A 27,163-nucleotide genomic window follows, 5' to 3' on the forward strand; every position below is an offset into this window, starting at 1 on the left:
AAATTGCTTATGGCCTTGATAAATTGCTGAGGCTGGGTTTGAACTTGTGATCCTCCTGCCTCAGCATCCCAAATTGCTGGGATTACAAGTGTGTACCAACATGCCCAGCACTAGCCTTGTTTTATAAATGAGAAAAATGATGCTTAAAGAGATCAAATGACTTCCTTATGGTCAAATATTGGTAAGCAAAGGCAAGTTTAGAACCAAGTTTTTCGATTTCTTGCTAAAATATTCTTTCTGTTATACCATTTTGGTTTTCAAACAAATGAAGAAACTATAGTTCAGTGGTAAAAATTTTATGCTTCTAGAAAGGCAGCTTCATTTGGTAACTCTTTGTAATAAGAACAGTTTACAGAACAAAATGGACATGTATGTCATATAAAATATTTGATAGTATGCTCAAAATGTCCTAAGAGAGAAAGTTTAATCAATAAATTCAAAATTAGAAAAGTTGAAAGTCATTTTATATTCTTAACTGATTCTCATCCATTTTGTCTATCTTTACTTGTACTGGGGAGATTGTAAAATGCAATTTGAATGCTAAATTTATCAAGCATCTAACCCATTTTCCTTGTCCAGAAAAGTCTTTTTTCTACACTTCTATTGTATTGAAATGGGAAAATTTGGAAATTTACTTGGACAAAAATGCTGTTACTAAAAACATTCTTGTGTCTATATGGAAAATTTTGAAAGTGGTTCAAAGTTAATTCCTTTTTTCATGGAAAATGTCAGTATATAAATAAATTTTGTATTTTCTTGTCTAAATCCAGACAGTATACTACAACATCAAAATATCTGCGATTGAGTGGTCCTTCATTTTTGTTTTTATAAATATTTGCTTAAAATATTTTGTCTGAGGGCTGGGGATGTGGCTCAAGCGGTAGCACGCTCTCCTGGCATGCGTGCGGCCCGGGTTTGATCCTCAGCACCACATACAAACAAAGACGTTGTGTCTGCCGAAAACTAAAAAATAAATATTAAAAAAAATTCTCTCTCTCTCTCTAAAAAAAAGTATATATATATATATATATATATATATATATATATATATATATATAGTCTGAATCCTTATACATCTTATAAAATAAAATTTTCAAGAGCAATAAATCAAGCAAAAAATGAGTATAAAACTTATTTTCCCACTTTCAGGCAAAAATAAGGGAGGATAAGTACTTCTGAGAATCGTAAAAAATCTGGGATCTTAAACAAGGAACAGCTACTTTTGTCCTAGTCAATATTTTTGAGGGCTGGGTTGTAGCTCAGTGGTAGAGTGCTTGTCTACCTTGGGTGAGGTCCTGGGTTCAATCCTCAGCACCACACTAAAAAAAAAAAAAAAAAAAAAAAAAAAAATTAAAAAAAGTTAAATTCTTAAAAAATACTTCTGAGACTGTTTACTTTGCAATTGAACAGCATACTTTTGAATGCACTTTAATATTCAATATTAATTAACTCAAGGTAATATAACTCCTAATAAAATCTTCAATTAGACAAAAAAATCCATTTTGGACTGTCAAGAAAAGTGCATAATACTGACATATCTGGACACTAAGGTCAGCTATATGCTAACAAGGTAAGAAGTATGAATGGAGGGAATTATGTAGATACTCCAGTTTCAAAAAGTTGTCTGCCTCGCCTGATAATTTAGCAAAATACCCAATCTTGTAGTGTAACAAGCATAGTGCTCTGAATCAAATAGCTTACAAAATAGTATTAGTATAGGCCTAACTTTTTAAAATGCTATCATTGCATCCTTCTGCCATTAATGTTGATATTTATCCTGAAGTGACACCCAAACTGTTCTTGTTCTTTGGCATGTTTGAAGTCAGCAAAAGCACTCCTTCCTGGGCTTTACTGCTTCCTCGGAAGAATGCACAGTATTTGGAACAAAACCACTTTTGACTCCTTCCCAGCCATCCTGAATACAAATTTCTCCCTTTTTAATAAGTTCATATATGTCTCTTGTCAAGATTGTGAAGGATTCCTCTACATTTGTAGCATCTTTTGCTGAGGTTTCTATATACTTCATTCCACAGTCTGCTGACAGTTTTTCAGCTTCTTCCCTTGTCACTTGACGTTGTGAAGCTAAATCACACTTATGTCCCACCAGTAGAAATACAATCTGAAATGGCTGTACGTGCATTTTTGCTTCTTCTAGCCAATCTTTTACATGTTCAAAAGATCGTCGGTTAGTAATGTCAAATACTAAAAATCCACCAACTGAGTTGCGGTAATAGGATCGAGTTATTGATCTGAAAAATAAAGAGAAAAGGGGTTGTATAAGACAATGTATTATCTTCCTCTCCTTCAAACAATGTAATACCATAAATAAAATTTGAAGATATTTTAATGTGATTTAACTAGAATTTACAAATCAAATATAAAGTGTCTCAAGTGAACAAAAGTATTCTATAAGACTAACATGCAAACCTGTTTCATACACTGACAGAACATTAATATTTTTAGATGGATATGGTATGTCATCTCACATGATCTATGATTATGTTTTTAAATATCTGATAGCATAATTATTGCATCATTATAGGTAAAAACAGTCATATAAAAAGACTAGAGAGCGTCGGAGTTGTGGCTCAGTGCTTGCCTAGCTTGCATGAGACACTGGGTTCGATCCCAGGAACCACATAAAAATTAACAAATAAAATAAAGATATATATAAGACTAGAGAAGGACAGAGGTTGCACAGCAAGGTGAATCCTAAGAATCTCAGCCTGTCATGTAATTCAACAACTCCCTCCACCAAAAGTTTGGAAAAAAGAAAAAAGAGCAGTATTATGGACTGAATGTTGTGTTCCCTTCCCCCAATCTTTATGTTGAAATCCCAATCCTGATTGTGTTGATGTTAGGAGGTAGGCCTTTGGGATATAATTTAGGTTATGAGGAAGGACCCTTATGAATGGGATCAATGCTCTTATAAAAGAGACCTCAAAACTCTCTAGTCTTCTTTCTACCATGCGAGGCTACCACAAAAAGATGGCTGTCTACAAGCCAGAAAAGAGTCATCACCAGAACCAGACCATGCTGGTACTCTGATCTTGGGCTTCTAGCCACCAAAACTGAGAAATACAATTCTGTTGGTCAAGTCTCCCATTCTATGGACACTTGTACTAAAACAGAAAACGTGTTCCAATATTAGCTACAAGTATATGCCTCTGCTATACCTATTCAAGAAACAGGAAGTTATTTGGACCTGGGATATGAATCTGAGGTGTGCTAGTGATTCTCAGTTTGCCCCTCCAAGGATTCGTCTCTACTCTTTTCTCGGCTTTAGGAATCTGGCCTTTGGGGAAAGATCTCCAAATGGAGGTCAGCCAATGGGGGATGCTAGATGGGGACTGGAGGAAAGGGAAATAAGGATATCTATTCCTTCCTTTGTCTCTGTTGGGCATGGCACAGCAGTGGTTGTATTCCTCTGCTTCTGGTAAAGTTCCTTTTGGGTAGTCCCTTTCCCATGGCTACAGCTGTCATCAAGTTTTGATAGTACCATTCTATCAAATATTTCTTCCAGCCAGGTAGTTAATGGCCTCACACTGTTGCTATTCCCTAGATGCTTCAACATCCTTTGTTACTGCCCTTGACTTTGACATCTATGGAAATAGTCACTTTATTCAGCTCTTTTCAGTTAACCTACTATTGTGCCACCTGTTTCCTGGCTGAATTATGAGGTAACGTGGCAAGACAGCACTGTTGTTTTTTGTTGTTGTTTGTTTCTTGCCCTTACCTATGTTATTTTCTCTACCTATCATGCCTTGTAGCCCTTTTCTGTCTAGCAAACTCCTATATCTCCTTCAATAGTCAGCTCAGGAATTATATCACCTGGAAGGCCTTCCCTGCCACTGACTCTTAGGCTCTGTCTTAGGCACTCCTTCTCTTATTTCCACTGAACTGTTGTTGCCTCACTGCCCTCATGATTATATCAAATTTCACAATGTGCTGACTGGATTTACTGGTATGTCTCCTACTCAATTCCAAGTTCCTTGAAGGTCAAAAAATAATTTTTTAAAATGTGTGTACCTAATAATCATGTTGCCTGGCAAATACAGATGTTATTAAATGTTTGTTATACTGGATTAGTGAATCATCTTGGAGAGGGAAAGAGCTAATTGTTCTGAGTCAGGGATCCTGTGTGTGTGAGTGTGTGTGTTTCTAAGTTGCCAATGCTTCTCATAAAACTACCTATTTGCCTGAGGCACAAAGATTTTTGTGAAGTGCCAGTGGATTGTCTGGTGCTCTCCTATTCTCCATCTTTCATACATCTTCATTATCCTTATTGCTAAAGCTACAGCTCAGTTCAATGACCCAATACCACAAATACTTTTGTTGTCAGAATGTGAAGAAAGTATTTTACCTCGCTTTTCTACTTCTCCTGCCTCCCAGTTTCTCCTCATAATTTCTAATAGGTTCTTGAATGACTATTTCTAAAACACTATTCTTGAGGATTACATTACTGCACAGTAATTGCCAATAAGAAAAATCTCCCACAATCTTTAGCAGGCTATAAATAATGCCGTTCATTTAAGTTGTTGCTGTTTTTTTTTTTTTAATTTTCACAGGATAGTTAATTTGTTATTGTTTTGCCACTTTATCTTTATATGTTTGAATTTAGGCAGATGTGCAGTGTCGTAAGAGAAACTTAATTAAGGCTGTCTTGTTAGACTGAAAGCTTTAATTTATTCAGGCACCAAGTTTTCATTATTTTACCCTCTCCCAAATTTAATTTGCCATTACTATAATTTTTTACAATGTGCCTTTTGTGGTTGAAAAGTCAATATTGAAATGCTTATGTAGTACACTGAGGCATGTCTTACACATGTAGGAAATACCATGTTTTCTAGTCCCTGGTATTTAATTTTGGAAATCAAATTTGGAATACAGTTGGAAAATCATCCTATAGCAAAGTATTTGTAATACACTCTACAAAACTATCCTTATTAATAGTTGGAATAAAGGTCTCAATATGACATCTGACATTTTCTATGTAATAACCGGATCTCCAAATTCTGTGTGTGAGTCTAGATATTATGTTTAGAACTCTGACCTGTGAGAGCTGGAGATGTAGCTCAGGGGTCAAGTGCTTACCTAACCCAAATTCAATCTTCAATCCCCAGTACTGCCAAAAAAAAAAAAAAGAAAGAAAGAAAAAGAAAAAGAAAAGAAAGTAGAATTCTGACCTCATTAGGCTTGGCTTCAGATTTATATATAGTTGTCCATGGGATACGGTTTTTCCTGAAACAATAGGTATCCATGCTGTCAGTTAGGGAAAGGGCAGGCCTTCAGATAGAAAACTTGAACTTGAAAGGGAGGTCTTACAGGTAATGATGTAATGAGGAAATTTTTTCTCTGGACCTTCCTCCTTTAGGTCTTTAGAAGTTTTTGAAGTTATTATGAAGAGGTAGGGAACAGAACTCAAAAGAACTACATAGGTGGTTCTCCCACTAAGGAACTTAAGAATTCATGATAAGTAACAATTCTTTAAAAGCAACAATACTTTTTTTTCCATATTACTTTATATTTATTTCCTTCTGGGATTTGAAAGCCTCACTGAATGAATGGATGACTTAAAGGAAAAAAACAGAGGAAAGGCAAGAAGAACAGAAGGAAGAAAGGGAGAGAGTAATCCATAAATGGATTGTAAACTGGTCTCATGTGTATAAAGGTGGAATTAAGAGCTGTGAGACCATCCTCTGGCAAGAATGATAAAGGGGTTATAATGATGTGATATGATAGGAAAGGTGAGTTATAGAGGGCAGGGATCAGGGCTACAAGCTCTTAGTAGCTCCTTGTCCTTCCCAAGAACATTTTTTTTTTCTGGTTCTGGGAACTGGACCCAGGACTTCACATGCTAAGCATACACTCTGCTATAGAGCCACACTACTATTCCCTGGTTTTGATTATAAAAGAAATCTGCTTGTTTTATACTCTGAAGGCTGTACTGTCAGCATATATTATTTCATTTCCTGAGGAACAGTTTCCTCAGAATGTTTTATCCAACTCCTGAAACTTGCTTTCTCTGCAGCACATTCCTGTTGCTTATTCTGTAGGATCAGGAGGTGCTGGCTTATGTTTCCTCAATACCACATCCAGATAGTTATTCCCTCCCAACCCTTATTGTAAAAAAAAAAATCCTCCTCTCCTGAGAGGCTTACGCCATCTGGCTTGTCATCTGCCAACTGCTTGGTCATTTTCCATGTATTCAAGATTTTAGCAGTTTACTTTGTTTTTCTTTTTCAATTCCTGTCCTTTTGCCTACTGATTTCAACATCAATTTGTATGTGTTTTCCAATGTCATCTCCTAGTCTCTTGAATTCCACTCATAAACTTTCTCCTACATTCTTCCTTTCTTCTTTTATCATCAGCAGAAACATTCACCATCTCCAAGTCTGCAAATTCACAAAGTCCATTTTTTAATCAAACTCTCACTGCCTGCCTGCATATTTTTACCACAATAATTCTTTAATTTCTTCAAGATTTGTAATCCACTGATCAACTCTATCACCTATCTGTACCTTTTTCCATATCTTAGATTCTGTCATCATTATCACTGTATGGAAACAGCTACAATCCCAAGCCTTTCTCCCTCTAACATATTCATCTGGGAAAACTCTATTTCTTGATCAGTCCATCATGCAACTGAAAGTTTCTGGGGAATATCACTCAATCAGGCAGACTGGTGTCAGTATGAATTAATTATAGATAATCCCAAGTGGGTATTTGTCAGGAGCTGCCCTGGATGCAGATGCCTTTAAGTCCTGATACACGGGGTTCTGAACAATTATTGCATTCAGTCTGGTGCGATAGTGTCAGGTCTCAGTAACTTGGGTGTTACCCCAGCTTGGATAACAAGGCGTGGCTCCAGGAGTAGGTGTCACCTGCTGGGGTTGAGTTACACTCACCTATTCCTTTGTAATCCTACACCTTTGCCCTTTTTGGGATAGAATATTCCATGGAACCTCCTCTTGTGTGTCCCCTATATAAGAATAAAGAATTACAGTGGCTCTCTCTATTTCCCTGACCCTTAAGGTTGGAGAGCTGTCTCAGATTTTGAAAAGGTACTTCTGTGTGTTTGAGTGCTTCGTTGTTGTTTTCTTAAGTTATTGGAATAGTCAGATTTTGTGAACCCAGCATGGGTTGCCAGCTAGGATAGATGGCAATAGGTTCAATACTGCTGAGGAATACTTCTAGTATTAAGAGAAATTCTTCTCCCTCTTTTCTCACATTTAGATTTCTGCCCCAGGAAGAAATGGAATTTCCATTAAACTGTTCTTTACACAAATGAGAACTGGAGGAACACTTTAGCCCTTTTATGAATTCCTCTATAGAAGGACAAATGGCTGCTCTGCTTGGTTAGAGTCTAATTCTCAGGTCAGGGGACAGGGTCAATGTGTGTTCAAAAACTTTCAGCTGCATCATGGACTCTGGCAAAACATCTTTTCTCCTTCCTTTCCATTTTCTGCATCCATGCTACTGGCTTCTTATGTGACAGGCATGCAGGTGCCATGTTTAGTTTGCTCACTGGTGAATACCCAGTGGTTTACAAGTGCCTGGCACATGAAGGGTACTCAATCTATCTTAGTGAGTTAATGAATAGTTGATTTCAGAGTCATATACATAGCTGTTGGGGAAATAGGAAAAATGACAGAGTAAGGAAATTTGAGGGAAAAGGATAACAGCAGTACAAAAAAGAAAGTTGTTCAATAGTAGATCCATTAGTAGTGTGGTCTTATATTCTCACACCAAGGTCACTGAATTGCTATGAGAATATCATGTAAGAGGTAAATCAAATATTCAGAAACACACGCCCCATGAAAATATACTAGCCAGCAATCTCTGCTGTTTCTTGAGTGAAGTGGTTCTTTAATCAGGAGCAGATTGAAGAAAACAAAAAGATAAGTTTAATATATTATGTTCCCTACAATAAGAAAGGTACATAATACCTGGTGAACCTTTTTGAATTTTGAAGGTAATTTGTATAGTAAAATGTGCTTCTCTGACCCATTAAGTGGGCAACCCAAAAGGCTACCCACTTTAAGAAGACTGAAAATGTGAAGTTCCTTTGGTTGGTCTAAACTATACTGAAAGCAATTCGCTATTTGGGTCATGGGCCATCAGATCTAATGGTAGCTGTATATAGTGCCTACAGCAGACTGGGATGTTCAATTAAGCCCATGGAAACCTCTACTGGACAATTGTAGGAGTGGCATTTTGGAATAAAGTTATGCTTTTTGTCAAAGGCTATTATACTTTTGAAAAATAGCTCTTGGTTTATAACCTGGCTTTGATAAAGAGTAAATGCCTGGCTACAGAACACCCAAAGACCTTGCAATCTGAGTGCTCACCAGGAGCTGAGTGTTCTGTGATTTACCAGACTGGAGCTTCATCACCAAGCAGAAGTCATATATACAGGCAGGAGTATAGGGTGGGACCTGAACAAACCTGGAGCAACAAGACTTATACATCACCCTCTGAACCCACAGCCATATCTATATTTCCCTATATTTAAAGAAGAAATATGTAAATACGTCTCACAAAATGGCTCTAAAAATATATATTAGCATCAGCCAGCTCCCCTCTATGGTGAACTTGAAGATTAATGGAAAAGAGAAACTCTCCAACTTGTGGGGCTTCTAGTGGTGCAACTCATTGCCTACTTTTTCCAGGAGGGATGGAGGCATACAGGTAAAGATCGACACCAAACCATGAGCAGAGGCTAATAGGATTGATAGGTTTAAAAGCAAAACCCCCAAACCAAACTAAACCAAAACAACAACAACAAAACATAATTGGAGGACTGGTAATTGGAGATTTGGGGAAGATGCATGAGTCTAGAGTATATCAATACTTGTATCTTATGTGAATGCTTACCAAAAGCTGCCTCATGGAGTTCTTATCATTAGTAGAACAGAATGGACCTATAGTTATTAGTATTGTCACTCCAGTTTGAACTCAAAGTAATCATGGTACAGAGAGGGAGGCTGTGCCTGAGCTCAGTAGAGACTTTCTCTTTCCTAGGCTGGCCTAGACTATCATTGCTTACTACCCAGTTTTCCGGTAGCTACTGACAACTTGGATGCGGTGCCTTACTCATGGAGTGGATGCTGACATGTCCTCATTGTAAGGTATTTAATCTGGAATCAGGCTGTGCTAGTAATACTATCCATGAATTTAGGAATGCATTATATACGGTTATGATGTTCTACATGTTGCTAACAACTAAAGAATTCATTTAATAGTAGCAGAGACAGGAAAAAGGGCTGATGACAAGGGACTCATTGATCTTATCATGTCACTAACACCTAGAGACATACGGCCCTATAAAACTGGGTTAATAGGACTGATTTATGTCCATGTCCAAGTTATGACACCTTGTAAGATTTTGGCCCAATCCTTCAGGATATACACATTCTAAAGTAGATCAAAACAGTAAGTGGAGTTTTCCCTCATAAACAGAAGCTGTAGTATGGGAAGCAAAGGGTGAAAATTGGGTGATGGTGCCTCTCACAATTGCACTTAATGAGTCACTAAAATTTTTTGTTGCATCTAATCCCTGTGACTCTGAACTATGCTGATATAACAGTTTTAGTATTCAAGGGTGTTTTAGTCAGCTTTTTTGTTGCTCTGACCAAAAGACCCAACAAGAACAATTTAGAGGAGAAAAAGTTTATTGTGTCTCATGGTTTCAGAGGTCCACTCTATGGTTGGTTAACTCTGTAGCTATGTGCCCGAGGTGAGGCAGAACATCAAGGCAAAAGGGTGTGGCAGAGGAAAGTAGCTCAGGATGTGGGAACCAGGAAGCAGAGAGAGAGAGAGCTCTGCTCACTAGAGTCACTAGAGACAAAAATATAAAACCCCAAAGTCATGCCCCAGTGACCTACTTCCTCTAGCCACTCCAGATGTCCAGTTAGCATCAGTTAATCCATATTAATGGATTAATTGACTAATTAGGTTATAACTTTCAAAATCCAACCATTCTACCCCTGAACATTCCAGCATGGAGTCACACCTGAGCTTTTTGGGTGGGACACTGCATATCCAAACCATAAGAAAGGGAGAAATACGTTCATTGGAGGACCCTGTTGAATTAGCAGCTGAGGTTGCCAACTGGCCATGTGGGACTTCTTTTTTTTTAAAATATATTTTTTAGACATTGATGGGCCTTTATTTTATTCATTTACTTATATGCAGTGCTGACAATCAAACCCAGTACCTCACACCTGCTAGGCAAGCACTCTACCATGAGTCACAATCCCAGCCCCCATGTGGGGCTTCTTATGGTAGTGAGTAGGCAGAAAAGGAGCAATTGCATCATGAGGACCACACAGACTTCCTGTGGTTCTGATGCTCAGAATTCATGGGATCTTTTGGTTCATTTTAAGCCTGATCCTCTAGCTTTCTTACAAGTTTCTGTGACTCAGACATGTTTCTTGTTTCCTATCTACCAAAGATCTAACTGATAAAGTCAGCATAGATTTTTTTTTTTTTTTTTTTAGTTTTTAGATGGACACAATATCTTTATTTTCTTTATTTATTTTTATGTGGTGCTGAGGATGGAACCCAGTTGCCTCACATGTACGAGGCGAGCACTCTACCACTCAGCCACAGCCACGCCTCCATAGTTAATTCTTTTTTTTTTTTTTAAACTGTGACTACAGGTAATGGTAATGTACTATATATTTCAAAAATCAAAATAAAGGGTTTTAAATGTTTTCACCATAAAGAAATTCAAATGTGGAGCTGGCTATGTAGATCAGGGGTAGAGTGCTTACATAGTCATGCACAAGACTCTGGGTTTGATCCCCAGCACCACATGAAAGAAAGAAATGTGGGTGATGACATCCTCCTGGGCCTTGGCAGGGCTAGGAATGAACAGCACACAAAGAACCCTGGATAAATAAAATTTAAAAAATAAAAAAAGAAATACAAATATTTGAGAACATAGATATGTTTAATCTAATTTAAACATGTACAATATATACACATATCAAAATATCACATGGTACCCGATAAATATGTACAATTTTTTGTTTATGAATCAGCTTGAAGTTAATTTAAAAATTGTGAAAAACACAGTGAGATCTATCCACTTAACAATTTTTAAGTGTACAGTATCATAGTGTTAACTATAAGCACTGTGTTATACAGCAGATCACTATCAGTTCCTCATTTTGCATGACTAAAACTTTATATCCACTGAACAGAAACTCTTCCTCTTCCCCCTCCCCTGTCCTTTGACAATCATCATTCTACTTTGCTTTTTTAAAGGTAAATAAGTATTTACCTCGTATAAGTGGAATTATGCAGTATTTGTCCTTCTTTAAGTGGCTTATTTCACTAAACATAATGTCCTGAAGGTTCATCCACGTTTAGTGTATGACAGTGTTGCCTTCTTTTTATGGCTGAATAATATTCCATTGTGTGTATGTAGCATATTTTCTTTATTCATCCACAAAGTTCATTTTCTTTCTTTCTTTCTTTCTTTCTTTTTTTTTTTTTTTGTGTGTGTGTGGTGCTAGGGATTGAACCCAGGGCATTGTGCATGCGAAGCAAACACTCTACAACTGAGCTATATTCCCAGCCCCCACAAAGTTCATTTTTACATATGTATTGCTTCAGAATAACAGAGAAGAAAAATGGTTGTCTTGTTCATGTAAAAAGTTTTAGTTGTTTAAGTTCCCTCTCTTTAATTTTTTCCCCTGAAATAATATATAGACAAGTGATTATGAAACAGCACCAGAGTTTGCTTACATTTTGTTAAAAGTGGTCCACTTTATGCTTTAAATATAAACCTTGCTGCTTTGCCACTGCAACTTATTTTTATTTTTTTTAATATTTATTTTTTAGTTACAGGTGGACACAATATCTTTATTTTTTATTTTATGTGGTGCTGAGGATCGAAACCAGTGACTCATACATGCTAGGCAAGCACTCTACCTCCAAGCCACAATCCCAGCCTTGCAACTTATTTTTTATGTTTTTTCTCTTCCTCTCTCCCTGCTCCTCCCTAATCTCCCCCCTTCCCTAATGTCAAGGGAATAAGGATTACTTTTCTTCCCCATTTTAGGCAGATTTATCCGTCCCTAAGTAGACACCTACCATAGGAATGAAGTAATCCAGACGTTGAGGATGGCACCAGAAGATCTCAGAAATGACTATCTCCCAAATGAACAAGTGAATTACATCTCCAGACAGAGAACAAGTGTAATGTAATAAGTCACCTCTTAAAAACTTCCTGGGGCTGGGGTTGTGGCTCAGTGGTAGAGCGCTCGCCTAGTATCTGCGAGGCACTGGGTTCAATCCTCAGCACCACGTAAAAATAAATAAAGATATTATGTCCAACTACAACTAAAAAAACCCAAAAAACAAACAAACAAACAAAAACAAAACACAACTTCCTGTTCCTGTTGATGGGCAGAATCACAGTCTTTGGGACAGGAGTCCCCAGTGTTTCTCCTTGCTAGCAAAGTAATAAACCTTCTCCTTTCTTTTTCTCAAAACTGTGTCCTCATTATTGGATTGGCATCAGGGACAAGGACCAAGCTTTCAGCAACACATTTACAAAGAATTACTTAATATATGATTAATTCGATCAAGTGTGAATGACAAATACCTTAGCAAATTTGTAATCTTTTCTTTTACTGGGGATTGAACCCAGGGCACTTTATCACTGAGCCACATTCCCAACCCTTTTTATTTTTTTATTTTGAGACAGGGTCTCACTAAGTTGATTAGGCACTAAGTTGCTGAGGCTGGCCTTGAACTTCTGACCCTCCTGCCTCAGTCTCCCAAGTCACTAGGATTATATGTGTGCACCAGCACACTCAGCAGGGAATTTATAATCTTTTTGACACAAATGATATGATTATTGAGATTCTAAAAAATGTAAATGATATCTCAGACAAGTTATCTATTTTCCTGGTAGGCACAGAAAACAAGATGCTATTGTCACATGAAAGACAAATTCTATAGGCATCTGAATGCTCAAGATTATATTTAATTTTTCCCCTGAAATAATATATAGACAAGTGATTGAGACAGCATAATTTTATAAGTTACTTATAAGTAAAATTTTAAATGTAAGTGGCAAGGTTTTATATATATTATGTACTATCTATATCTATATATCTCTCTTTATATCTTGTATGTTATTATGAGCTTTGCTATGGACATAGAACTCTTTAAAAGAGCCACAAAATATTGAGCACTTGCTGACTTAGATAAAAAATGAACCAGATGTTTCATCCTGGAAATGCCCTTCTTGTGGTTTGGCCAACTTTAAAATAGGCATTTAGAGAATGCCGAAGGCTGTTGGCAGCTAGTAGCCTATGAGCACATTAGCCTCGTGAGTGCCTCTTATTCACCATGACATTATATTCCTTCTGTCCTTCTGGGAATAGTCACTGTGTTGATGTTTTATTTACCTGCTTCTCTTGCCTTGTAAAGCTGGCCCTCAGAACTGATTTCCAAAGACTAAAATACAAGTCTCCCATACCTTTTATTACTACTGATTACTATTGACTAATCCCTGCCCCTGCCTAAGATCCTGAAACCTGGCACTTTACACTTAGGGTAATTCTTTTTTTTTTGATACTGGGATTGAACCCAGGGGCACTTAACCAATGGGCCACATCCCTAGCCTTTTTTTGTATTTTATTTAGAGACAGGGTCTCACTGAGTTGCTAAGTACCGCGTTGTTGCTGAGGCTGGCTTTGAACACAAAATCCTCCTGCCTTATCCTCCCGAGTCACTGAGATTACAAGAGGGCGCTATCATCCAAACAAACATCAGAACTCTTTTTGTTGGTATAATTCCAGGGTCTTTTTATCAAAAACCTGGTCTATGATTATAGAAGTTCTATATAATACTGACAAGACCTAATGGACCATATGATCATCATTCATTCCATCTCTAAAATTATCCAGCTTTTATTTCCAAGTCAATTGAATAGATGGGGTTCTTTGTCTTCTAGTTTCTCTCTTTTATTAGGTTTGTTTTCAAAGTTACCTGTGTACTTATCACTACCTGTTTCCCACTCTTGAACTTAACAATATTGTTATACCATAATTTTGGTAAGATCATTTCTTAACGTTTATGTTATACTATCCATATAAATTTGGTAAATTCTTTATTCTTTATTGTTTAATGGTGCTTCTTACCAACCCAGCAGTCTCTATTTGCCTTTTATACTTTATTATTCTTTGTTATGATTAACATATTCTGACATCCTATAATTTTTCCAGCTTATTTGTTTATAACCTGACTCCTCCCATTAGAAGACAACTCAGAATAAAGGACTTTTTTTGGTGAGGGATACTCTTTCCCTAGTGCTTGAAACTGAACTGTATATGCAAGTGTACTACTAATATTTGTAAATAAATAAACAAACAATTGAATTAGTAAATTCATACCCTATTAGGTTGAGGAAATTGGAGAATAAAGAGTGAAATACAAAAAAATCTCACCTCCTTTTGATACTGAAAGTAAGGTCAAAGGGGGTCATAGATTGAATAACTGCACACACCATAAACTTATAGTTGAAATTGTCCACATTTTCTAAAGAACTATCAAATTGTCCTTTTTAGTGGATTCTGGAAGGTAGAACAACTTATGTGTAAAAACTGAAAGTTTATCTGGAAATTAATGAGAAAGGTTTCTAGTTTCACTGTCTTCTAGGTGAAAAAAATGAGTATTTTCTATTTGGAAAGGCACTTATCCCAATGCTTTCTGATTTTCTGTTTCCATAACAATAATGAGATGTCTAGCTTCTCAAGGTTACTTTATTTTCTATATAACATAGAGAGGATTATATGATCTAACATAAGGGGTATGTTTTCTTGGGTTATAATTCTCCTACCATTTCTGTGACTGCTGTCTGCTTCTATATGGATTTCTCCATACTGCTTTGTTTCATGACTTCCTATATCTCTCTATATCCGAGAATTTACAATTGATGTTTATCCTTTTCTCACTTCATTCCATCTCTAAAATTATCCAGCTTTTATTTCCAAGTCAATTGAATAGATGAGGTTCTTTGCCTTCTAGTTTCTCTCTTTTATTAGGTTTGTGTTTTTATCAAAGTTACCTGTGTACATTTCCCACTCCTTGAACTTAACAATATTGTTATACCATAATTTTGGTAAGATCATTTCTTTTTTTTTTTTTTAAGAAGGCAGTTTCAGTCACTGTCAAATCTTTTTTTTTTTTTTTAAGAGAGAGTGAGAGAGACAGAGAGAGAGAGATTTTTTTTTAATATTTATTTTTTTTTTTAGTTTTCGGCGGACACAACATCTTTGTTTGTATGTGGTGCTGAGGATCGAACCCTGGCTGCACGCATGCCAGGCGAGCATGCTACTGCTTGAGCCACATCCCCAGCCCCAAGATCATTTCTTAACATTTATGTTATACTACCCATATAAATTTGGTAAATTATTTATTGTTTTGATTTCTCCCCTCTGTTTTTTTCTGATCTCTTTTTATGGAATGCCTAATACTTGTACACTGAACTTTTTGGACTGACTCTCTTATTTAATATAAACAATTTTTCCCCTCTGCCTTTGTCTTTTGTCCTTTTTTTTTTTTTTTTAGAGATTTTCTCAACTTCTTTTTTTTAAATTTTTAGTTGTAGATGATTGATGTACACAATATCTTTATTTTTTTTAATGTGTTGCTGAGAATTGAACCCAGTGCCTCACATGTGCTAGGCAAGTGCTCTACCACTGAGCTACAACCCCAGCCCCTCAACTTTTTTAAATATTTTTTTTCAGTTGTAATTGAACATAATACCTTTATTTTATTTATTTATTTTTATGTGGTGCTGAAGATTGAACCCAGGGCCTCCCACATGCTAAGCAAATGCTCTACCACTGAGCCACAACCCCAGCTCCCCCTCAACTTCTTTTTTTAATGGTAGTTTCAAAAGCTCTTTTGTTCTTAGAATATTCTTTTTTAGTATCCTGTTCCTTTTTAACGATTGCAATTTTTTTCCGTTTATTATCTCTGAGGAAATTAAAGACAATTTTTGTTTAGTTTTTAAATATTCCCATCTCCTTTATTAAGTTTTTGTTTCTCTAGTTGTTTCCTGTTGGTTTGTCTCAAGGTTTCACATTAAAGATTTTCTATTATTTCTTATAATTTTCCATTGAGACTAAAGGCCTCATTATAAGATGATTAGTCGGGATTATTTAGTTGGTGGAAACTCTAATATTGGTATCTTTAAGACTTTCCTTGTGGCTTGGTCAGATTCGTCAGAACTGACTTCACCAATGTCCTGTCTGAAGGGTGAAGGCTTGACTACTAGCATTCTGGGAGCTATGTCCGGGAAGAGGGCAGAGGGCATCTACCATGCATATATTCCCTTAAAGGTCTTACTTTTTAACAAGGGACCACGACCCCAATCATTTCTGGTGCTTTCATCCAAAGGCCTTATGTTTAATTCTTTTCAAGAATTAGTTTTCAGTTTTTTGACAACATGGGAGAAGAAGTCCCTTGGTGTGTAGAGGATGTAAGGGGATGTGAAGATCCAATCTTTCTTTAAACAGACTGATAGTGATCCATCCTTTAGCACTCCTACTTCCAGAACTATCTGGTGCCACCATTTTGTGAGTCTTTGGAGGATTCAATGGTATGCATCAAGTGGGTTTTGGATTTTTTTCAACCATTAGTTTAGAAATCATTGAAAAAAATTTTTTTTCAGTGCTCAAGATTGAACTCAGTGCCTCATGCGTATATATTCTACCACTGAACTACACAGCCCCATAATTCAGTTATCTTGAGTCTGACCATTCATTTATCATGCCCCAACAGTTTTCCTTCTTCTCAAATTTTGTTGCTGTTATCTCTTTGTTCAGGAGGGTTTACGGTTTAAAAAAATCATTATTGTGATTTTAGCAATTTCAGGAAAAAAAAAAAAACAACTAAAGTAGATATAGCTGTTCAGTCTGCTATCTTTACTAGAAGCCAGGTCTTTTTCTATTGTTATTGTTTCCTACTGTTTTCCATTTATTACAGACATATCCATCATGTCCCAGCATCAAGCACCACCTTTTTTGGGATACATCTTCTGAAACTGGCCTTCACTCTAAACACAAATGGCAATTTCTCCTTCTATTTTGCCACTGAAATTTATTTTAGTACTTACTATCCCTTACTGTAATTATTTGATTATTTTTCTTTATTAAAATCTGCAAGAGGGCTAGGGTTGCAGCTTGGTGTTAAAGTGCTTGCCTAGCATATGTGAAGTACTGGGTCCAATCTTCAGTACCACACAGAAATAAATTAAATAAAAGTATATATTTTTTAAAAGTCTGTAAGAAGGACTATCCTAACTGTCCCCCAGAATCTGTTCTACTATTTTCCTTTAGTAACAAAACCCCAAAAGTTTTAGCTGGTACTCAGAAACCCATTTAGAAATTATGTTCCTTTGTGTTTCTTGCAGTTATTTGTGGTCATGGCACTACTTTGAGTCACAGGATCTGATAAGTAATGTGTGCAGTCTAACTAAGGTTCATCTACTTGAAGAAGAAGCCATTTGTAAAGACATCCTTTGCCTGTTCTTGCCTGCTAAGCAATGGCAATGTTGGAGATTCCTGGAAACTGATGTTGAGGCAAAGCCACTCTAATTAACCAGGAGTGCTCATTCTATAATATATGATTCTATTATAGGAGAGAGTAATTAGGCTCTATGTTATTATTTAAGTTGCCATATTTTGGTGGTTTCTGTAATAGCAGTACAGCCTGTTTTCTATCTACTACAGACACTACAAGGACTTTAAATGTGAAACAGTATTATTTTTATACCTCTAGTGACTGGTATGTAGTTAAGCTAAATAAATGTATATATTTCCACAATTAAATTACTATCTTGGTTAATTTTGCTTCTAAGCAAGCAAGCAAGCAAGCATTTAAGGATTGGAAAGCTATTTCACTATACTTATAAAACTTTAGAACACTATATCCAGTATTTGCTCTCCAACACCTCTCCTTGTCTAATGAGGCAAATACCTCATGTAAGTTTCTTCACTTCAGTGTCAGTGTTCATTATCAGTACTGCTACTAATATGTAAAGCTATTTTCCCTTTTGTTTTTTGAATACAGCAATAAACTCAAGGTTTGGGTTTATGGGGATAAGGAGTTGGGTTGTATGCAAACAGAAATACTTTCAGGATAGAAATTGCACAGCACTCATTCAAATCATTTCAACCATAACAAGAAGTCTAGTATAGTAGAAAGAGCACTGAACACAACATTAGGAGAACTGGGCTCTTGTGCAAACTACCAACAAGCTATGAGGCCTTGGGTAAGTCAAAGGTTCTCTGGATATTAACCATATTATTTTAAAAAATGATACTTTTATATCAGATCATCTCTATGTCCCTGGCAGATTCTGTGGCTATAGTTGCTTTTCTACCAAAAAAAAAAAAAAAAAAAAAAAAAAAAACCAAAATGTTGAGCACAGTGTAGCTGATCTCTGTAGTTTCTTTCATATTTTTTCCTCCTCACTTTCTTGGACTTTGTTTTTAATTCTTCTCTAATTTTCTTCACCTTCAATAATTCTCTGCTATAGTATTAATTATACCTTCTCTTCTACTTTTGATTCTCTTTTCAGTGTGTAGCCATCTGTTCTCTAAAATTTTTCTTAAATTTCAGCTATTTACTTCATTAACTTTAAAATTTTTTTTTATCAGTGTATTATTGTTATACATAATAGTGGGGTTAGTTTTGACATAATGACATATGCATGGAATATAATTTTTTTTCATTTCAATTCCCAGTACGTCCACCTTCAAACCTCCCCTCCTTCCCCCGATCATCTTCCTCTACCCCACTGATCTCCCTTCTATTTTTATGGGATCTCCCCGCCACCCCTACTTTTTATTTTCTTCTAGCTTCCACATAGCTTTATTAACTTATGTTTTCCTACTCCCAAAGCCTTTCTGTAGTAATTTTATATCTAAAATATCTAGTTATGAATGTTTAACTATTTGCTTCTTTATATTCCAGGTTTTCTAGTGGTTTTTATTTGAAGGCTTTGTGCTTAAAACAAATACTAATGATTTTTATGATCTGTGTAAAAGTTTGACAAGTGGCTAAAAGTCAGACAAGAACATAAATCTTTTAGTTTTGAATGAAGGACAAAAATCAAAGGACTCTTGAGAGCTTCTAGAAGTCTCCCTAACATATAGTAAATCAAGTATTTAAAAAGGAAGCCTTGATGATATCCCCTAGAAACACTAGTAAAAGTGACAGAGAATCATGAGAGAAGAAAGGAACTGCCTACACTTTAAAGCGGTTCCAAAAGTGCATTCTGTAGAACGTTATTATAGCAAAATCCTCTCTGTAAAAGCACTCTGGACTGGGAGACACTATATCTACCTCAGGGGGTCACAACATATACTAGTATATTAAATGACCCGAGAAAGGCTCAGGGGTGCAGCTCAGTGATAAGAGTGCTTGCCTACCATGTATGAGGCCCTGGGTTCAATCCCTAGCGTCAGAGTGGTAGTGGTGGGGATCTCTGAAAAGTACTGCAATGACCTGGCATTTCCAAAGTTATGAGATCAAGAAAGGCTTCTCTCATATGACACCTATTAACATCACTTTGAAAAATGCAAGCCCAAAGAAAAATGATAGGCAATGCCTATAATTTGAGAATCTATAATTTTTCTTCAGATGGCTTTCTCTTATAGCTAGGATGTTCTTAGTATCTACTAACTCCGTTTTATGGCATTCTCTCTTGATCTCTTTGCAGAGAAGAGGTTTCAGTTGGGCCATTCACTATTCTTTTATATGTCTGTCACCAAGGCTATACTTCAGTTTTATCTATTTGAGGACATCCCACCCTAAGTCCTGTGAAAAGGAAATACTTTTTGAGAAGCTAAAGAATCAGAAGAAAAGCCATTTTTCACATTCTGGGTAGAAAAAGATAATTTTAAAACATTATGACCAATCATACAAAAAGTAGGAAAAAAAATAGGCACAGTGCTCACAGTTTGTCAAGAAAAGTCTTTGATGACCTTTTGGATGTACTATGATAGAGAGCTTTCTCATTTGACTTCTGATGCACTCAGCTAAGAGAAGTCTCCATTTCCTTATCTCAATATTTTTGGCACTGAGATATTTTTTATGGTGCCCTAACTATTGATCAGCATATAGTCTTAAAGACTTTCTGTCAATAGTGTGATCATTTGCCTTAGCAAGATGTCCCTAAATTAAAAATCAGTCATTACCATAAGAAGGAAAATAGAAATAATCACTATATTTCAAGAATGTTTAAGAGAATACTGTTATGACTTTAAATCAAACTAAGATAATATGCCAGCTAGCTACCAACACTTAACCAGTAATATATATCTACAAAACTACTATCTGCACTTTGGTGGGGTTGGGTGGGGTTACCAGCGATTGAACCCAGGGGTACTCTACTGGAGCTACGTCTCCAGCCATTTTTATTTTTTATTTTGAAATAAAGTCTCACTGTGTTGCTCAGGCTGGTCTCAGATTTGTAATCCTCTTGCCTTAGCCTCCTGAGTAGCTGGGATTATAGGCGTGTGCTACCATGTCCAGCTACTATCTGTATTTCAAAACTCTTTTATAGCTTAAACTAAAGGAATAATTTTAAATTTAAAACATACTTTTGTCTTCTACATCACATTTTTCTGGAGTTCCTGTAGGCAAGTACAGAAATTAACCACATGTTTTGTAATAGGCGAGGAAGACTGTGTGAGGTAGCAAATTTTAAAGTGAATGTCCCTGAATCATATATTGTCAGAATTGATTACAAGTTACTGACACTTAGAGGTAGATTTATTAAAATCATAAAGTATAGGCTTTATAGGTATTTTGTTTTAGAAAGAATTAAAGAATACATATATTTTTCTTTTCTTTTTTTTTTTTTGGAGGGGGGCAGTACTGGGGATTGAACTAGGGGCTCTCAACCACTGAGCCACATCCCCAGCCCTTTTTAAAAATTTTTATTTAGAGACAGGGTCTCACTGAGTTGCTTAATGCATCAGCAAAAGCAAGGCACTGGCTTTGAACTCGAGATCCTCCTTCCTCAGCCTTCAGAGCCACTGGGATTACAGGCATGTGCCACCACCGTGCTTGGCACTGAAAATAATCTTGAGAGTATAAAAATGTTTGGCTACATGGATCATCTTTTCACATTCTGTTACACTTGTTAAAAATGATGTTGCCTTATTCTTACATACATTTTACTCTGAAACACCACAAAATAGTCACTTTGGGAGGAGACTGCTCACTTTCCTCCTCTGTCAATTTTTCTTTCCAAAAAAGTGTACCATTACAGACACATTGCATTATGTGACTCATAATGCCTACAAAGAGTATTTATATTACAATATAATATTGTATTATATGTGAGTGTATCTCAATAATCTGATGCAGGGGAACTGATTCACTGGCTAAACACCCAATTAGATTATCTCCTTCAATAATTTCAATAAGAGGCTCAGAGGCAGAGAACTGGGAGCCAACAAAATTCAAGAATAGAAATAGACTAGTGGGGAAATCCATTTGGAATTTTCATACTTCCAAACACATAGATGTTTGGGAACTAAAGAAAGAGTTAAGAAATATGGTAAAGAAAGCAGAAGAGGAGTTGAAGGAAAGGAGATGAAGAAGCATGTGGTTGTGTAGAGAGAAGCCCAGTAGATCAAGTGGTATTGGAAACCATCCCAGGTTTTTTTTGGTGGGAGGGTACAAATAAAGGGCTGTCTCTTACGTAACAGGTACTATCTATACCACTTTGCCAAGTTAATTAGCTATCTAATTAATGTATGCATGTCTTCCATTGCTCCAAACTTTAAATATGTAGTAATTCTGCCCTCCCACCACCCCCAAGTGACTAAAGCAATTCATCATCAGAGGGAGCTTTTCCCAAATGACAGTCCTTAGAACACTGTCATCATAGATTTTCATATTTTGAAAATAGTCCCTCAAATAAATTTGGGAAATGGAGTTTAATCAAAGTTAAGCAGGTTTCTTTGCTGCAATTCTTAGAGCTTAGATATGAATTTTAAAGGAAATGTTATATGGAATACAGAAATGTCCAAACTTATATGATCACAGAACTCATCTTTCAAAAAGAATCACAATGGATATGATCTGCAGAAAATACCCTGCAAGCACTGCAGGAGGAGGACATTATTCTCTGACCTTTATATTCAGTGGCTATAACTACAACACCCCAAGACCACAGACAATGTGGAAAAAAGGCCAAATCTGTCTTGAATCCTGGAGATTTCATATTCCTATCATCAACATTGCTACTTCCTTATTCCACTTTATGTATTAGTTCATTTTCTGTTACTATAATAAAATATCAGAGGTTTTATAAAGAAAAGAGGTTTATTTAGTTTACTTTTGGAGGCAAAAAGTCCCAACTACATGGCTCTGGGAATGGTGAGGCTCTCCTTGACTACATTATGTCATAGGGGATGGTATCATGGTGGAAACGTGTAAAAGGGAGAGATCACATGTCAAGATAGGAAGCCAGAGAGCAGAGAGGAACCAGACTAACTCTTTAATAATAGTTCACTCTTGTGGAACTAACTGGGGTCCCATAAGAATTACTTAATTCTTTTCAAAGGTGATACCCATAATAACCCCAAAATTACCTTATACTAGGGCCCACTTCTTAAAGGTCCCACTATTTCCTAATACTGCCATGTAGGGAACCAAGCTTCCATACATGAATCTTTGGGAAACAAACCACATCCAAATCATAAAACTTTATATTTTTATTACTTTAAATGTTTTTTATGGAAAAAGTTCAAAATTTATATTCTTATATTTAATGCTTTCCATATTTCCAGCCTACTACTATACTTATCCTTATTAGCACTGTATTAAACATTATTCTTATTTTCTTTACTGTGACACTTCTCCTGTGATTAAAATTTTTTAAAAAGTGATGCTAGGTGTAGCGATACATGCCTATAATCCTAGCAACTCCAAGGCTAAGACAAGAAAATTTTAAGATTAAGGTCAGCCTGGACAACTCAGTAAGATCTTGCCTCAAAATTTAAAAAATATTTTTAAAAAGTGGTAGGGCAGTCAGGGTTCAATTCCCAGTATTGGAGGTGAGAAAGAGAAGAAAAAGAAAAAAAAAATATTAAAAGTGGTGATTGATAGTGTTCCCAACAACAATGCCAAACATCTTCCCTACCTCCTGGGCACATGGTGGCCTAGTCTGTGTGGCCTTGTAACTAAAGTTCTCTTTAAGGAAGTGACAGTCTAAATGGTCTGTACCATGTTGTCCTAATTTTTTCAAAAGGAACATCACTTGGTTTAGATCTCTTTCCCTTTGCTCTGAGCCTACATGGTGTGCCTGCAATCCAATTTTTGTGCATGCAGATGATGAAAATGTCCTAGGGATGGCAGAAAACTAAAAGATAAGGTATCTGAATGATACCTAGAGCAGAATTACTACACAAACTTGAACCACTTACCTTGAGATTATTATGATTATATTATTATTACATAAGATATGGGGCCTAGGTATTATATGAGAGAAAAATAAACTTCTATTTTTATTGAAGGCACGGTAATTCTGAGTTTCCCTAACACAGAAATTTAACATTTTCCTTCATTAAAGAAATGTTAATAACAGAAAATTAATATCTAAGTTTATATTATAGTTTAGAATATGGTCACATATACACTTTTTTTTTTCACATATACACTTGTTTGAAAACTTTTTTCACTTTGAGTTTGTTCCTTTTTATGTCATATAGGTAGTTATCATTTACTAGAATACGTTAATCTAAAGACTGAAAACAAGCTAATCATGATCATAATTATCAGCTGTTCTATTGTTCTGAGCCATATTTTTTATTTGTTTATTTTTATTTATATATGACAGCAGAATGCATTACAATTCTTATTACATATATAGAGCATAATTTTTCATATCTTTGGTTGTATACATAGTATATTCACACCAATTTGTGTCTTCATACCTGTACTTTGGATAATAATGATCATCACATTCCACCATCATTAATTACCGCATGCCCCTTCCCTTTCCCTCCAACCCCTCTACCCTATCTAGAGTTCATCTATTCCTTCCATGCTCCCTCTCTCTATCCCACTATGAATCAGCCTCCTTGAGATTGGCTAACTTCACTTAGCATTACCTTCTCTAACTCCATCCATTTACCTGTAAATGCCATGATTTTATTCTCTTTTATTGCTGAGTAATATTCCATATTTTTATGTTAAGCTACTCCATAAGTTTCTAAAGTAGGATCCTTTTGTAAGTTTATGTCTAACCACCAATAAACCTCCAAATACAGTTTTTTTTTTTACTATTTTTTTTAGTTGTACATGGACATACAATATCTTTATTTATTTTAATGTGGTACTGAGGATCGAATCCAGTGCCTCACACATAGGAGTCAAACATTCTACCACTGAGTTATAGCCCAGTCCCCCAAATACAGTGTTTACCAAAAATTTCTCATGGTGTGATTATGAGAAATCACAGGAATGTATCTTCAAGTATCATTTTCTATGAAATAAAATGTGCAAGAATATCTATTATTCAAAGTAAGTATATTTTTCTGGATAAAGATACAAGATGATTTAATAGTAATCACTTTAAATGCAATTTTACAGTAAAACATTCTGCTACATGATAGAAAAGCTAAGCATTTGGACATAGCTACTGAAATATGTATTTGTGAATATATCTTTGGTAAAGAGCCAAACAAAATAAAGTATGACTCATTGTCAGTAAACATTCCCTAAATGTCCTTGCATTACAATGAAAGAGTTACTGTGTGCTTTTAATAATGTATATAAAATGAATTACTATTTACATTCTTCTCAGAAGCATTAAAACCCAATCATCTATTTAGCAAAAAGGTCTTTAAAGTCAAACAAATTAATTATCCTTTACTTTCTTGTCAAAAAGTTGAGGAGTCACTTACTTATAAGCAAACAATTAGACACAGTAAGATTTTATTACCTATGTTTCTTGTAGTTGTAACTCCTAGAAGTTACTTGAAGTTGAAGGCACAAATGTCATGTTTTTATTGTACTGTTTAGAGGACAGAGAAAGAGTTACTTAATAAAAGTTTTTTTCTACACCTGAAACATTTCAAAGTTCATCTCTGATTGAGATCACAGAAAAATTTACAACCAACCTGAGAGTTAAAACTGGGAAGAAATCTTTGAGATCATAATGACACCTGCCTTTCACAGATGAATGACAAGTTTGAAAAGCTATTTTAATTAAAGAAGACTTCTTGAAAAAGAAACAGAATTTCTTCATGGAATCTCAAGTATTGTATAAATCAAATCAATAAGTTTTCACACCTGTCAGAAGATAGGCCTTACCAACTTTCCATTTCATACACAAGAAAACTAATGTATAAGCAAGCTAAGCAGTTCCCTTATTATCTCTATGAATCAGTGTCACAGCTGGGAATGAAAGCCAAAATTCTGAATATTGGACATTCTCAAGATGTAGGCTGATCTCATTCGGATGGATGCTGGCTGGGGGTAAGGGGAAGCCATGTTTGGGAAGTCCCCTCAAGGAACACTATTTCACGAACAGAGTATTTGCTGAGGAACACAAAATGCTTGCTTAAATGAGATTCAAATGATAATGTGATCATTAAGAACCAAAACACTATAAGATATCGGCTTTCTTACTTTCCTTTAAAATAAAGTGTCCTTGAATCATAGGACTTGAAAATGTGCTTTAAATTTGGATCAATCTCAAATATCCAAGAAATGCGCAGAGTTTCGTTTACTATTTAGTTACATGAGCTGCCTTTGTGAAATCCTTTAGACTCCCAGTGAACCTTTAGAATGAGACTATTTGGGTCCCTCTTTCTCTATTTAGAAATCTATTTTCTGTTCTATTATCACCCTGGTACATTAAGAAGCGATCATAAGTGAAATAAAGAAGCTCCTGACAAATTTCTTTCCCCCCCCCCGCCCCCGCCTCTCTGTAAGTAGATAGATATATCCCCACACCCCATCAACGAACCAATGGTGACAAACTTCTAAAGACAATTCGAACCTTTAAACACCCCCTACCCCCACCTCACACACTCACACAACTTCAGCAGTGCCAATGTCCCTGATGTTGCACGTAGTTGTCCTATAAACCATTCCCACGGGTCATGGCCCAGTATTTTCTGATGACCACATTCGGTGCTGTGAGGTGTTCAAACCATTACCGCATCCATCTCCCCGTGAACCATGCCCAGTGAGCTCATGCAGTAGCCTGGGTTGGGACTCTGCTTGCTGTCAAGCTTAAGGATCAATCACGAATCAGGGAACACTACTTCACAGTTCTCCCCGGCCGCGTAGACAGGGCGCCTCTTGGTTAGGGCACGAAAAGGGGCACTTGGAGGAAGATGATCGGATCGTAGAGTGCTCAGACTGGAAGCCGGGCAGGGGAGAAAACAGCGGCGGAGCCCAAGGGGATCAAAATGCCATCAGGGGCAGAAAGAGTTGGGGAAGAAGGGAACGCGAGGGTGACCCTGATTCAGGCGGGAAAGGAGAAATAGAAAGGGGGCGCAGGAAGTGGGCGCCAAAGAAAGAAGTGAGAAATTGCGGAGGAGGAAGTCGTCCCTGGAAGAGGAGGGGCAAAGGGGAAGCAAGAATGGAGTGTTTGCACTTTCAGGAGGGAAGGGCCAAAGCCTCTCCGGACCAGGGCTGGCGGGGCCGGCGCTTGGGGAGGGGCCGTTTGGGCAGGCGGGGTGGCTGCCCGCCCTCTGGGTCCCCGTGGTCTCGGCGCAGGCGGCCCTACCTGAACCGCTCCTGTCCCGCCGTGTCCCAGAGCTGCAGCTTTATCCTTTTGCCCGGCTCGATCTCCAGCAGGCGGGAGAAGAAGTCCACGCCGACCGTGGGGTCGCAGGCAGGGGAGCGCAGCCCGGGGAAGCGGCCCTGGGTGAAGCGGTGCAAGAGGCACGACTTGCCCACGGTGGAGTCCCCGATCACGATGAGGCGGAACTGGTAAATCCAGATGGTCTCCATGGCTCACGTGCCCCACCGGCTCCGGGCCGCCCCACCCGCGCTCGGCCGGGCAAGTTCGGCGCGGGAACTGTCCCTTCAGCACCTCCCGGGCGCCAGCCTGCCGGCTTCCAGCATATTCCTGCGGCTGTGGCCGCCGCCTGGT

At 36.9% G+C, this 27,163-nt stretch overlaps 1 protein-coding gene across 1 annotated transcript; it reads right to left on the bottom strand.

Moving 5' to 3' along the window:
• Window positions 1-280: 280 nt before the first annotated feature.
• On the bottom strand, window positions 281-27,163 carry Rab39a (RAB39A, member RAS oncogene family). The gene is made up of 2 exons (XM_046467137.2): window positions 26,795-27,163; window positions 281-2,249 (listed from the first exon to the last, which is right to left on the bottom strand). The coding sequence occupies exons 1-2, from the start codon at window positions 27,019-27,021 to the stop codon at window positions 1,823-1,825; spliced, it is 654 nt and encodes a 217-aa protein (XP_046323093.1). The 5' UTR covers window positions 27,022-27,163; the 3' UTR covers window positions 281-1,822.

Source organism: Marmota monax, unplaced genomic scaffold, assembly GCF_021218885.2.
Source record: "Marmota monax isolate L192 unplaced genomic scaffold, Marmota_monax_Labrador192_F-V1.1 WCK01_AAM20220418_F8-fsc00045, whole genome shotgun sequence".
Classification (NCBI taxonomy): Eukaryota; Metazoa; Chordata; class Mammalia; order Rodentia; family Sciuridae; genus Marmota; species Marmota monax.